Source organism: Haematobia irritans, chromosome 1 (genome assembly GCF_050003625.1).
Source record: "Haematobia irritans isolate KBUSLIRL chromosome 1, ASM5000362v1, whole genome shotgun sequence".
NCBI classification, from domain to species: Eukaryota; Metazoa; Arthropoda; class Insecta; order Diptera; family Muscidae; genus Haematobia; species Haematobia irritans.
The window spans coordinates 44,741,210-44,752,971 of NC_134397.1; the positions used below are offsets into that span (position 1 = coordinate 44,741,210).

Here is an 11,762-nt window from a genome sequence, read left to right on the forward strand (position 1 = left end):
TTCCTAGATAGGATTCAGCATTTTTTTTTTTCGTCAAAATTTAAATAATTTGCACTATTTTATTAATTTTTCATCTGTTTTTAACGTATTTGAAACAATACAATTTTAAATTTCCCATTAAAAATATGAAAAAAACGAGTTATAAAAAATTTACTCAAATAAACTTCCTGTGCAGTTAAAACAAAGAACATCTTTGGGAGGACATTTTTGGAAGTGCTTTTAAAGTTGTGCCTTAAGAAGAACTTCCAAATTTTTTTGCTGGGAAATGATGCTGATATTCCTGTGTATTTCATAGTTTCTCTTCAGCTATAAGAAGGAGGTTCCTTGTCATTGAGCTAAATATAGAATCGGGTAGCATTCATTAATAAGAGAAAAATTCACCATATCTGCCCAACTGGCGATCCTACGAAAATTTGATGCATATTGCCTCTAACGGACCTATCACAGGACTAGTACCAGTGCTCCAGATTGTCGCAATTTTTAAATTTTCACATTATTTATTGATTTGTTTACTTTTTATTTTAAAATCTTATTGAATCACACATTTACCTATGAGTCAACACATTCCAAAAGTTTTTCCTTTCTGGTGCAATTGGGATGCGCAAAATAATACCGGTTCCTAAGGATTTGTCCAAGACTGTTTAATGAGGACCTGTCTAGTCCTACTAAGTTCCCTCAGGTCATGTCCTAGGGAATGGGTCCAAGCCGTGTCCTGCAGTGTAAATTTACCCCGACAATGACAAACCCGTGTTATTTAAAGTGACCGATCCCGTCCATACGTTTCGACCAGTACTGGGACTGATCAGGGAGTAGTCCTGTACTGGTTTCGGGGTAGATCCATTTCCCCTAGCGGAGCTGCCACTCTATCTAACATAACTTTACCAAGTTACCCGGCCATTGAATATGTGTTTACAAACATTTGATTGAATCTAAATCTATTGGAAATTCCTTACTTTGTGGACATTTCCGAAGGACTTTAGCCACCCTCACAATTGTGAAATTTTGCAGATTTTTTGTTGTTTATTTGCTTAAGATTAAAAGCGTTTTCTCTAGATCGATCGTAAATTTTGTTCAAACGTTGGTTATTTAGAATCCTCAATATTAAGAATTTGGACGTTCGTTAAATTGGATTTTCGCTAAATGGGAAATTTGTTAAACAGAGCTTCGACTGTAATTTAATTTTATTATTATTATTTTTTTTAATAGCAAATTACCCTTGGGTCAGTCACTTTCCAAGATTAAAAGTTAGCAATGTAAAGGAAATATTAGAACAATCATTGATTTCTGTTTAGAACCATACAATTATTAATTAAATCAATCTTTGAATTTTTTGGAGAACATCAGCCAATAAATGTTTGATATGCATATATATGCATATTTTGTTAACAAGAACATTAATTGATCATACATCTCTTCTTTATGTTAATTGATTAATGTATTCTCTTCATCTTTTTAACCTTAGCGCCTTACACGTCATGATGAAGGATCAATATGCCAACTATGTGGTTCAAAAAATGATCGATGTCTCAGAGCCAACACAATTGAAAAAGCTCATGAATAAGATACGACCACATATGGCCGCATTACGCAAATACACCTATGGCAAACATATTAATGCCAAATTGGAAAAATATTTCATGAAGACATCAAATCCCATTACCTCAACATCAGCAGCCAGCACCGTAGTAGGAGGGGTATCATCAACATCAGCAGGTATTACAGCATCCGGTCTACCAGTATCAGCCGGCATGAGTGTAACAACAACAGCAGCCATAACAGCTTCATCATTAGCCTCAAGCCCCTTGACAAATACCAATACGACATCTGCAGTCAGTGCGAATAATGCAAATAATAATAATGCTGCCAACGCTGGTGTACAGGCATTGGAAAATGGCATTATGGTTAGTTCATCAATGGCCCAATCAATGGCGGCTGTCAATTCCTCCTCATCAACAGTATCAACCAGCAGCAGCAGCCAAAGTAATACTTTGACAACACCGGCCAGTAATTTGGGACCCATAGGTCCACCCACAACCAATGGGGTATTGTAAAGTGGAAAGTCATGTAATTCAAAAATGAAATCAACATAAGATCCCTGAGATGCAGAAAGAAAGGATAACTTTGCAAATCAGCTGTTTTATTAGAATTATAACACATAAGAAGCACAACAAAAATTATGAGGGAAGAAGAGGAGTTTCGGAGATAATGGCTAACCCAAAAACACTACACTCATATATGGATATTGCTTGATTATTGGAGTTGGAGTTCACTATACAAAAACGATTTTGTTTTAATCGTCGGACTTATTGAAGAAAACAAGAAGAATTGAATGAATCACTAATAAAAAGATATTCGATCAACAAGTAAATATTTTATAAAATATAGAGCATTCGCTTTGTGACATGTGGGAGTATAGCTCCTCTTCACTCACACCCTGTATCCTTTAAAAGATAAACAAATATTGGCCTCCCATAACTCCCAGGGGCTTTATAAGAATTTTATATATTTTTGCAAGACTATATAAAAACCAATATTGACATTTTGCAAGAAGAAATAATCTATACATAATTATAAAAACGAAAAACAAAAAATGTATAAAGTTAAGAGAAAGAATGTAGAAAACAATTGGATTTTTTTTATGAAAATCACACAGACACACATTTACACACTTGATATCCAAAAAAAAAAAGAAATGTCTAAAAACTTGGAAAACTATGTAAAACCATAAAGGAAAATAATTTAAAAATACCAACAACTAAGAGAGAACACACACACAAATGTTTTAAGTTAGTTTATAATTGTAATTTTTTTTTGTCCCCCTTTACTGTACTCTACTACCAACCAAACAATTTAGCTATAATCCTTGTACTACTACTTATACTTAGAATATTACTATAGTAATGTATTTTTTGAAATTAGATCTTAAAACAAATGTTTGAGAAAAGCATGAAATAGATTTTTTTATTTAGTGTTTTTCCCTCAATTTTTTTTACAAAAACAAAGAGATTTTTTATGATGGCCTTGTGGTTTTGAATTGTCCGATAGAGAGAGAGTTTAAAGAAATTTGAAAAAACCGTAAAAATGAGAAATAAAAATCTGGTTTGGGATTATATTTGTAAAATTCCTATGTACATTTATTTTAAATAGTATTCATAAAAATAAAATTTTCGTTTTATTTGTGTATAGCATATTCCTAGAAATTCCCCATATCCCATTACCTTTACTTCACAAGACAAGTGTTTGTAATTTAAAAAAAAAAAAATGTATTTGTTCTTATGTGTATTTTGTAAAAAAAAATGGAATGTTTCTTATATTGCTTTCTTGTGAAGTAAAACCTTTATCTTTCGTTTTATATATATAACAACAACAATTTCATTTTTTGTTTGTTTGTCTTTTTATTTATTTGACCAAAAGTCTGTCCTTCAAAATATTGTAATTAAAATTATTTTTGTAATTGTATTGATATATAAATTTTAAAATGTTGATTGATGAACAGAAATACAAAACTTTTATTGATTTTTTTTTTCTTTTCAATTATATAAATTTAATAATATCAACAAATTTTCCGAAATTTTAATTTTCGAAAAGCCTACAATAATTGTAACGTACTTGTCGCTAGAAACATAATAATTGAAATATTCCTTGTTTTCAACGTGTTTTTTTTTTTTAGAATTCCAAAACAAATGTCCAGAAATTCTCGTATTAAAAATAATTTTTATAAACTGATTCTAGATTCAAAAATTTTCTATATTCACAATTTGTTCGTAAACAAAAACTTTCTTTAATTTGTACATAAATGATTAAAATACAAGTTTTGGAATCATTAATGAAAAAAGCAGTGTTATTTATTTCAAATTAAATTTCTCGAAAAAAAAAACTTTAAGCATTTCGAATTACTTACTTTGCTAAGAATCTCTTTATTCATTGAAATTTCAAGGAAAGTCGAAAACAAAAAAACTGCAATTTTTATTTAAAAAAAATCGATCAACATAAATTCTATAAAAAAAAAATATTTTTGCATACCATAATTTTTTATCTCAAGTTTAAAGTAAAGTTGAAATTTGGAAAACCGTAATAATTGATTTAATTTTTTTTCAAACAAAAAAATTGTTTCCAAATGATCGAAAAATAGAGAAATCTCACAATCGTTTAAAGATCTAAATATTAATGTACCTCCTAATTTCCAAAGCCTCAAATTAAGGCTATCGTTAACCCAAAATAAAAAAACTCGTAAACAAAAGAACCCTATATTCTAGGCCTTTGTAGAATTTGTAAATTGTATATAAAAAATAACCTGTATTGAATTTACTTAATCCCAATCTAGAAAAAGAATTATAAAGGAACATTTCTTTGTCTGCAAATTGGTTTGGCCCTCCTCATAACAATTCAAAATCATGCCATCGTTTGAACTGAACTGAAAAAATCTCAAAATTATGCAAAAATATCTTTGTGTTTTTTTCCCGTAATTTTATTATTCTTATATACTGATGATGAGTAAATTAATAATTTGTATGTAATAATTCTTTTAGATTTAGTAAGAAACACAATTCCTATTAAAAGCAAAATGATTTTATGATTGAAACAAAACCAAGCAAAATTATCTAAAGCATGTTTTATATATAAAGACCTAGTGGAATATTTTTAGGGCTTATGGAAAGGCTTGACCTTTCTTTTTTTTTTGAATGAAACGAACTAAAAATCTGAGAGATAACAAAACATACTGATGAATGTAAAAGATTATTTCATTTTATTTCTCCTATATATAAATATGTATAATTTACTATAATTAATATTATTTTGTCCTATTATTAATTTTTATTTTGTGTTATGTGTAAGTGTAAAATGTAGATTTGAGTTTCATTTGAAACCAAACAGGAAAAAATCCTAATCTAATTTTTTTTGTTGTTAAATTGCAATTTTAAGCTATATATATATTGATGAAAAACAGCAAACTTAATAATAAAAATGATAATATTGTGTTGAATGTATTTGTATAAAAAAACAACAACAACAAAATGTGTAATGTTCAAACTAAAAGAAAACTTAACGTAAAAAAAAATTATGTAAACTTTTGTGTAAAGAAAACAACAACCACAACAATTATATTAATTAAAGAAAAACAAACAAAACAAACAAAAAAAAAAAACAAATTTTGAAAATAATTATTTAAAACCAAGCAAACAAAATCTTTTCAATCATCAATTGGTTTGAAAAGTACAAGAATAACTTTTTTATGGAAATAAGATTTCTAATTGAAAAGTCTTAACACATCCATGTCATCGGAAACCTATTGACCTTTAATTTTGTATTGAATGGTTATAGGAATTTTCATATGAATTGGAAATTATAAAACTTAAAGAAAGAAAATACATCTTGTCATTTGTAGATCATCATAATAATTAGCATACATACACATACCAATACACCCCTATACACTTATACATTCATGATTAATAAACCGAAATCCGATACATGATGAATAAATATCTTGGGATATGATATAGAAATAAATTATAGGGGTATGGAGAGCTATATCATGGTTAGGATTTAGCCAGTTTAAGGAAATATCATATTTGACCAAAATAAGCGGGTAAAATTTTCTCGTTTTCTCAACATGTGATAAAAAAATGTAGCTTCAAGTTAGCGGCTTTAGAAAATAGCAACCATGTTTGCCATTTCAAGCGCTTAAAATTGTCTCCTAAACCATATTAATCTATACTTTCAGTAAAACATTACAACATGTGATATAAAAATGTAGCTTCGAGTTCCAGCGGCTTTAGAAAATAGCAACCATGTTTGCCAGTTCAACAAACAGTGACTGCTTACGATTTTCAGCAGACTTTTAACTGTTTTAGCAGATTTTTCTGCTGTCTTTTAACAAATTTTTTTTTTTTGGTATATGATTACATATGAAAATGTTTTATTACACTCGAAGAAATGTGTTTCGTAGATATTACAGAAAAGTTTGCTGAAATGTCTGCTAACAAAGAAAATGAAATCATTATGCGTTAAATAAATTGTGGTAAAACATTGTAAGCTTTTCACAAAGAAATTTGTTAAGAGATACAGCAGAAAAAAGGCTGTCTAAAAACTAAAATCTGTAGCTGAAGGCTACAATAGCACTAAATTGCTTTGTTATTTTATTAATTGGATTGTCCCAAAACATGCATTAATGTGACTGAAGTAACCGAAGAAGGCTCAACCAAAGACAATAAACTCTAGGAAGATCGGAAATTGGCTACTGAGGAGATCAAACCATTTACCGTGTTAGTTTCATACTCGAACCAAACGCGTATACGGCAAGTGTTGACATGGCATTGAAATGCAAATAAAAAGAAATTAAGTGCACGAAATAAATTTCCATAAAGGGGAAAATGTATTTTTTTTTTGTTGTTGCTTAATTTTTTTTTTGTTTCATTAAGAAAATCAAGTTTTTCAATTACAAACTAAAAACGAAAAACAAATAAAAAATTACAAACATGTATGGAACTAACATGGTAAATGCAACATTTGGTATGACACAAGCCAATTTCCTATCTTCCTCAAGTTTATTGTCTTTGGGCTCAACAGCCTTCTTCTTTGGGAAACGTCATAAAGCCCAAAGATTCTACAAATTTTTGTTAGATAAATCAAGGATTATATAAAAATTATGAGTACGATGCTGTTTTTCAGAAATATTTTATGAATTTCCTTTTTAAAAAGCTAATTTAAAGTTTTGGTAACAGAAAATGTATTCATTAAATTCAAATATTTACACTCAACAAATGTTTTCTGACTGCCCTTAATAATTTGAGAAAAAAACTAGGGCTCAAAAAAATCCATTTCCGCCCTAAATTTTGGATCAACTTTCTTCCTAGCATATAAGCAGTCTTCGATTGATATTTTTCAGTCAGTCTATTTTTTGTTAATAATTTGAGAAAAAAAAAACTAGGGCTCAGAAAACCCCATTTCCACCCTAAATTTTGGATCAAATAATCTTTTGGATCAACTTTCTTCCTAGCCTATAAGCAGTCTTCGACTACTATTTTTCAGTCAGTGTATATTTTGCTAATGGTTTTCCTGAAGATCCACTATTTTTTTTTAACAAAAGCATTATTTGGTGATTAGCGTAAAGAAAAAACTAGGGCTCAGAAAAAACCAATTTCCTCCCTAAATTTTAGATCAAATAATCTTTTGGATCAACTTTCTTCCAAGTATATAAGCAGTCTTCGACTACTATGTTTCAGTCAGTATATATTTTGCTAATGGTTTTCCTGAAGATCCACTATTCATTAAATTGAAATATTTACACTCAACAAATGTTTTCTGACTGCCCTTAATAATTTGAGAAAAAAAAACTAGGGCTAAAAAATATCCATTTCCGCCCTAAATTTTAGATCAAATAATCTTTTGGATCAACTTTTTTCCTAGCATATAAACAGTCTTCGACTACTATGTTTCAGTCAGGGTATATTTTGTTAATGGGTTTCCTGAAGATCCACTATTTTTTTTTTAACAAAAGCATTATTTTGTGATTAGCTTAGAGAAAAAACTAGGACTCATAAAAACCCATTTCCGCCCTAAATTTTAGATCAAATAATCTTTTGGATCAACTTTCTTCCTAGCATATAAACAGCCTTCGACTGCTATTTTTCAGTCAGTGTATATTTTTTTTAATGGTTTTCCTGAAGATCCACTATTCATTAAATTCAAATATTTACCATCAACAAATGTTTTCTGACCGCCCTTAATAATTTGAGAAAAAAAAACTAGGACTCATAAAAACCCATTTCCGCCCTAAATTTTAGATCAAATAATCTTTTGGATCAACTTTCTTCCTAGCATATAAACAGTCTTCGACTACTATGTTTCAGTCAGGGTATATTTTGTTAATGGGTTTCCTGAAGATCCACTATTTTTTTTAACAAAAGCATTATTTGGTGATTAGCTTAGAGAAAAAACTAGGACTCATAAAAACCCATTTCCGCCCTAAATTTTAGATCAAATAATCTTTTGGATCAACTTTCTTCCTAGCATATAAACAGCCTTCGACGGATATTTTTCAGTCAGTGTATATTTTGTTAATGTTTTTCCTGAAGATCCACTGTTTTTTTTAACAAAAATATGTTAAATAATTTTCTTCAAAACATAATTAACTTTCCCAAGAAAAACCCATTCTCAGAAATACCCATTTCCGCCCTAAATTTTAGATCAAATAATCTTTTGGATCAACTTTCTCCAAAGCATATAAACAGTCTTCGACTACTATGTTTCAGTCAGTGTATTTGTTGTTAATGGGTTTCCCGAAGATCCACTTTTTTTAACAAAAGCATGTTAAATAATTTTCTTCAAAAGATAATTAACTTTCCCAAAAGTATAGCATACTTTTAGGCATTTATTGATAAATTACTATATTGGTATGAGTTTTTTTTTGGAGATTTGTCTCTCTTATCATTCTCTATTTCAAAATATCCCAAGATATGTTAACATTCAATACCATCTAATTACACCAATACCATCTAATTAAACAAACAAAACAAAATATCATATATATGGGGTCTTCAAGAACTAAGACATATATTTTTGAACACACAACGCATGAATACAAAAAAAAAAAACAAAAAAACATTCACATTAATTGATTGATATATCATTGTCATTGTCATCATATAACAAACATATAAATATATAAATATAAATAAAATATAATCTCTTATAAATATTCTTATAAATTAAATTAACAATTAGTGAAAAAGTGAAAACTTTAAAGAAAAAATAAAATTAAAACAAAGAAACAACTTTGAAAGTAGCTTTAGAATTTTAACAATTTAACATGAAAAAGAAATAATTTAAAAACCGAAAACTCCCACATTTCGATTAACACACAAGGGATTGAATGAAAACTAAAAAGTCTTTACCAAGAAAATAAATAAAAAAATAAGACCTTTAAGGTTTATAAGAATACCCTTGGATCATTGAAAAGGATATTTTCTTTAATTCTTAGGTAAGGTATTTTCTTTCATTCCCAACCCATTTCAAAGTATATTATACTTTAATCATATAAATTGGGATTTTTCATTCATCCTTGGAAATTGTGTGAGTTTATATAAAAAAAAGTTTTATAGACAAAAAAAAAAACAACATCAAATGCAAGCAAAACGTAATGAATCATCTTTATAAAACAACAAAAATCACAATACAATTTAATTTAAAAAGAAGGAAAAAAAAATAAATATAACTTTTGATAACATATAAGAAATTGAAAATTTGATATTGAAACAAAAAATTAAAACATAAAATTTTCTTGACTTTTTCCTTTGTTTTAGTTTTCTGTTCCAAACACAGAAGGTCACCCATAACCACCCCCGCCACAAATAAACTATATAGACACGTCGGCACCCCTTTTGCATCTAAAAGCCCATACACATATATATTCCCACACACATACACGCATAAAATAAATTTTTTATACCAATTATTGTAAATTTTTCGTTTTTTTATCAACACAAAAAATTTATTTTGTTTTGAATAGAAAACACTGTATATCTTTGTAATTAAAATACACAAACAAGAATGTAACCTTAAATCCAATTCAAACAAAAAAAAACCTATCCCCGACTTTGTAAACTTTTGCATATATCATCAATTTGTTAATAATAATTTTGTAATTTTTTGTAAAAAAAAACAAACACCACACCAACCTTTTAAATTCCTAGCCATCCTACCCCATCCCATCTAATTATCCTATTATCCTTATAACCCAACACAAGACCGATCACACAACAATTTTTTTTTTTTTTGTTAAGTTGAAGGTTTAGTAAATAAAAATTGTATGTTTTGTAAAATTGCATCTTATTTGTTAAATGTTTTAGGTGTCTGCAAAGCAAAAACAAAAACTAAAATCTAAATATAAATCCTCTCTTCAAAGCATTAGGACATTTTTTATACTATTCTTCATTAAATTACAAGGAGAAATACAACAAAAATTTCATTAAAAATACTTCCTAGCTTATGTTCTTAAATTCTTTTGTTTTTGTGTAGAAAGTAAATGCAAATTTTTTTTTTGTAGAAAAAGAAAAAGTCAAATATATATATTTTTTTTAATTTATTGAAATTTTAACCTTTTATTTTTTTATAATTTTAGATTTTAAACATTTAATAAGCAAGTAAAGGAAAAAATGTTTTTTTTTTTTTAGAAATAGTAAAACAAAACTCATTAAATATTAATTAAATTCTTATATATAATTTGTCCTCTCTCTTTACTCCACTCCTCTTCTTCCTTTAAATCCTTTTTTTTTAATTTAATAATATCATTTAAGGTTCCACAATTATTTGTCATCATTGTCATTATTATATATATTTTTTGTATTTTTAATTTTTATAAAAATAACAAAATCAAACCAAGAGAACTAAACAAAGAGAGAGAGGGAATTGATGAAAAGTTTTGCGCTTTGTTATTATTACTACGAAACTGACTAAATATATTGTATAACTTTACTTGTATTAATTATAATTATTATTTTACTTTCTATAAATATATATATTACATATATAAAAATAACAACAACTATGTGTATGCAAATCAATCAGCAAACAACAATTAATTATATTTTGTAAATCATCATTGTCATTGCTCGCTTTTATTTTAGTTTATCAACCACCAACCTCTCCTTTTTACTCTATTATAATTATTATTATTAATGAACTATGTTTGTAAATTCTATTTGAAAAATGATTATAAATATATAAATACATACATTTATTATAAATAAAAAAAAATAAATACATTACATTATTAATTTTTAATGAAACAAATACAACAACAACTGCAAGAAAAAGAAATATATATGCAAAAATAAAATACCCAATTTTGGCTTTCTTTTTTTTCACAAAATTTCGTTTAGTTTCGTTCGAATTCGATTGTGGAATAATTTGGAGCATGCATTTTGGTTAGTTAGTTGATTTGTATTACTCGTTACTGTGAATCTTACATTCGAGAGAAATTTGGGAATTCGAAACACACACAAAAAAAATTTAATGGGGACAGCAGGAAAGTATGCTAAAACAGCAAAAAGTCTGCTGACAACAATCACTGTTTTTACGGTACGGTCACATTGAGCAAATATTTGACAGAAATCACAAATGAATTCGTTGCCACAGTCAAACCAACAAACATATTTAGGTCATATTGAATATCCTAGCAAAAAAAATTGGAAGATCTTCTTAAGGCACAACTTTAAAAGCGCTTCCAAAAATGTCCTCCCAAAGATGTTTGGCTTTCTTTTTTTCACAAAATTTCGCTTAGTTTCGTTCTAATTCGATTGTGGAATAATTTGGAGCATGCATTTTGGATAGTTAGTTGATTTGTATTACTCGTTACTGTGAATCTTATATTTCAGAGAAATTTGGGAATTCGAAATACACACAAAAAAACAATTTAATGGAGACAGCAGGAAAGTCTGCTAAAACAGCAAAAAAGTCTGCTGAAAAGGGGAAAGCAATCACTGTTTTTTACGGTGCGGTCACATTGAGCAAATATTTGACAGAAATCAAAAATGAATTCATTGCCACAGTCAAACCAACAAACATATTCAGGTCATATAGAATATCCCAGCAAAAAAATTTGGAAGTTCTTCTTAAGGCACAACTTTTAAAGCACTTCCAAAAATGTCCTCCCAAAGGGAGCCACCGTGGTGCAATGGTTAGCATGCCCGCCTTGCATACACAAGGTCGTGGGTTCGATTCCTGCCTCGACCGAACACCAAAAAGTTTTTCAGCGGTGG

At 28.3% G+C, this 11,762-nt stretch overlaps 1 protein-coding gene across 2 annotated transcripts in view; it reads left to right on the plus strand.

Moving 5' to 3' along the window:
- pum (pumilio) overlaps positions 1 to 10,842 on the plus strand; it is a 400,777-nt gene extending 389,935 nt beyond the window's left edge. For both annotated transcript variants that reach the window (XM_075290160.1, XM_075290161.1), the window contains one exon: positions 1,463 to 10,842. In XM_075290160.1, the coding sequence (XP_075146275.1) occupies positions 1,463 to 2,051 (589 nt within the window). In that variant the 3' untranslated portion in view covers positions 2,052 to 10,842. The remainder of the gene's footprint in view (positions 1 to 1,462) is intronic.
- The last annotated feature ends 920 nt before the right edge of the window (positions 10,843 to 11,762 follow it).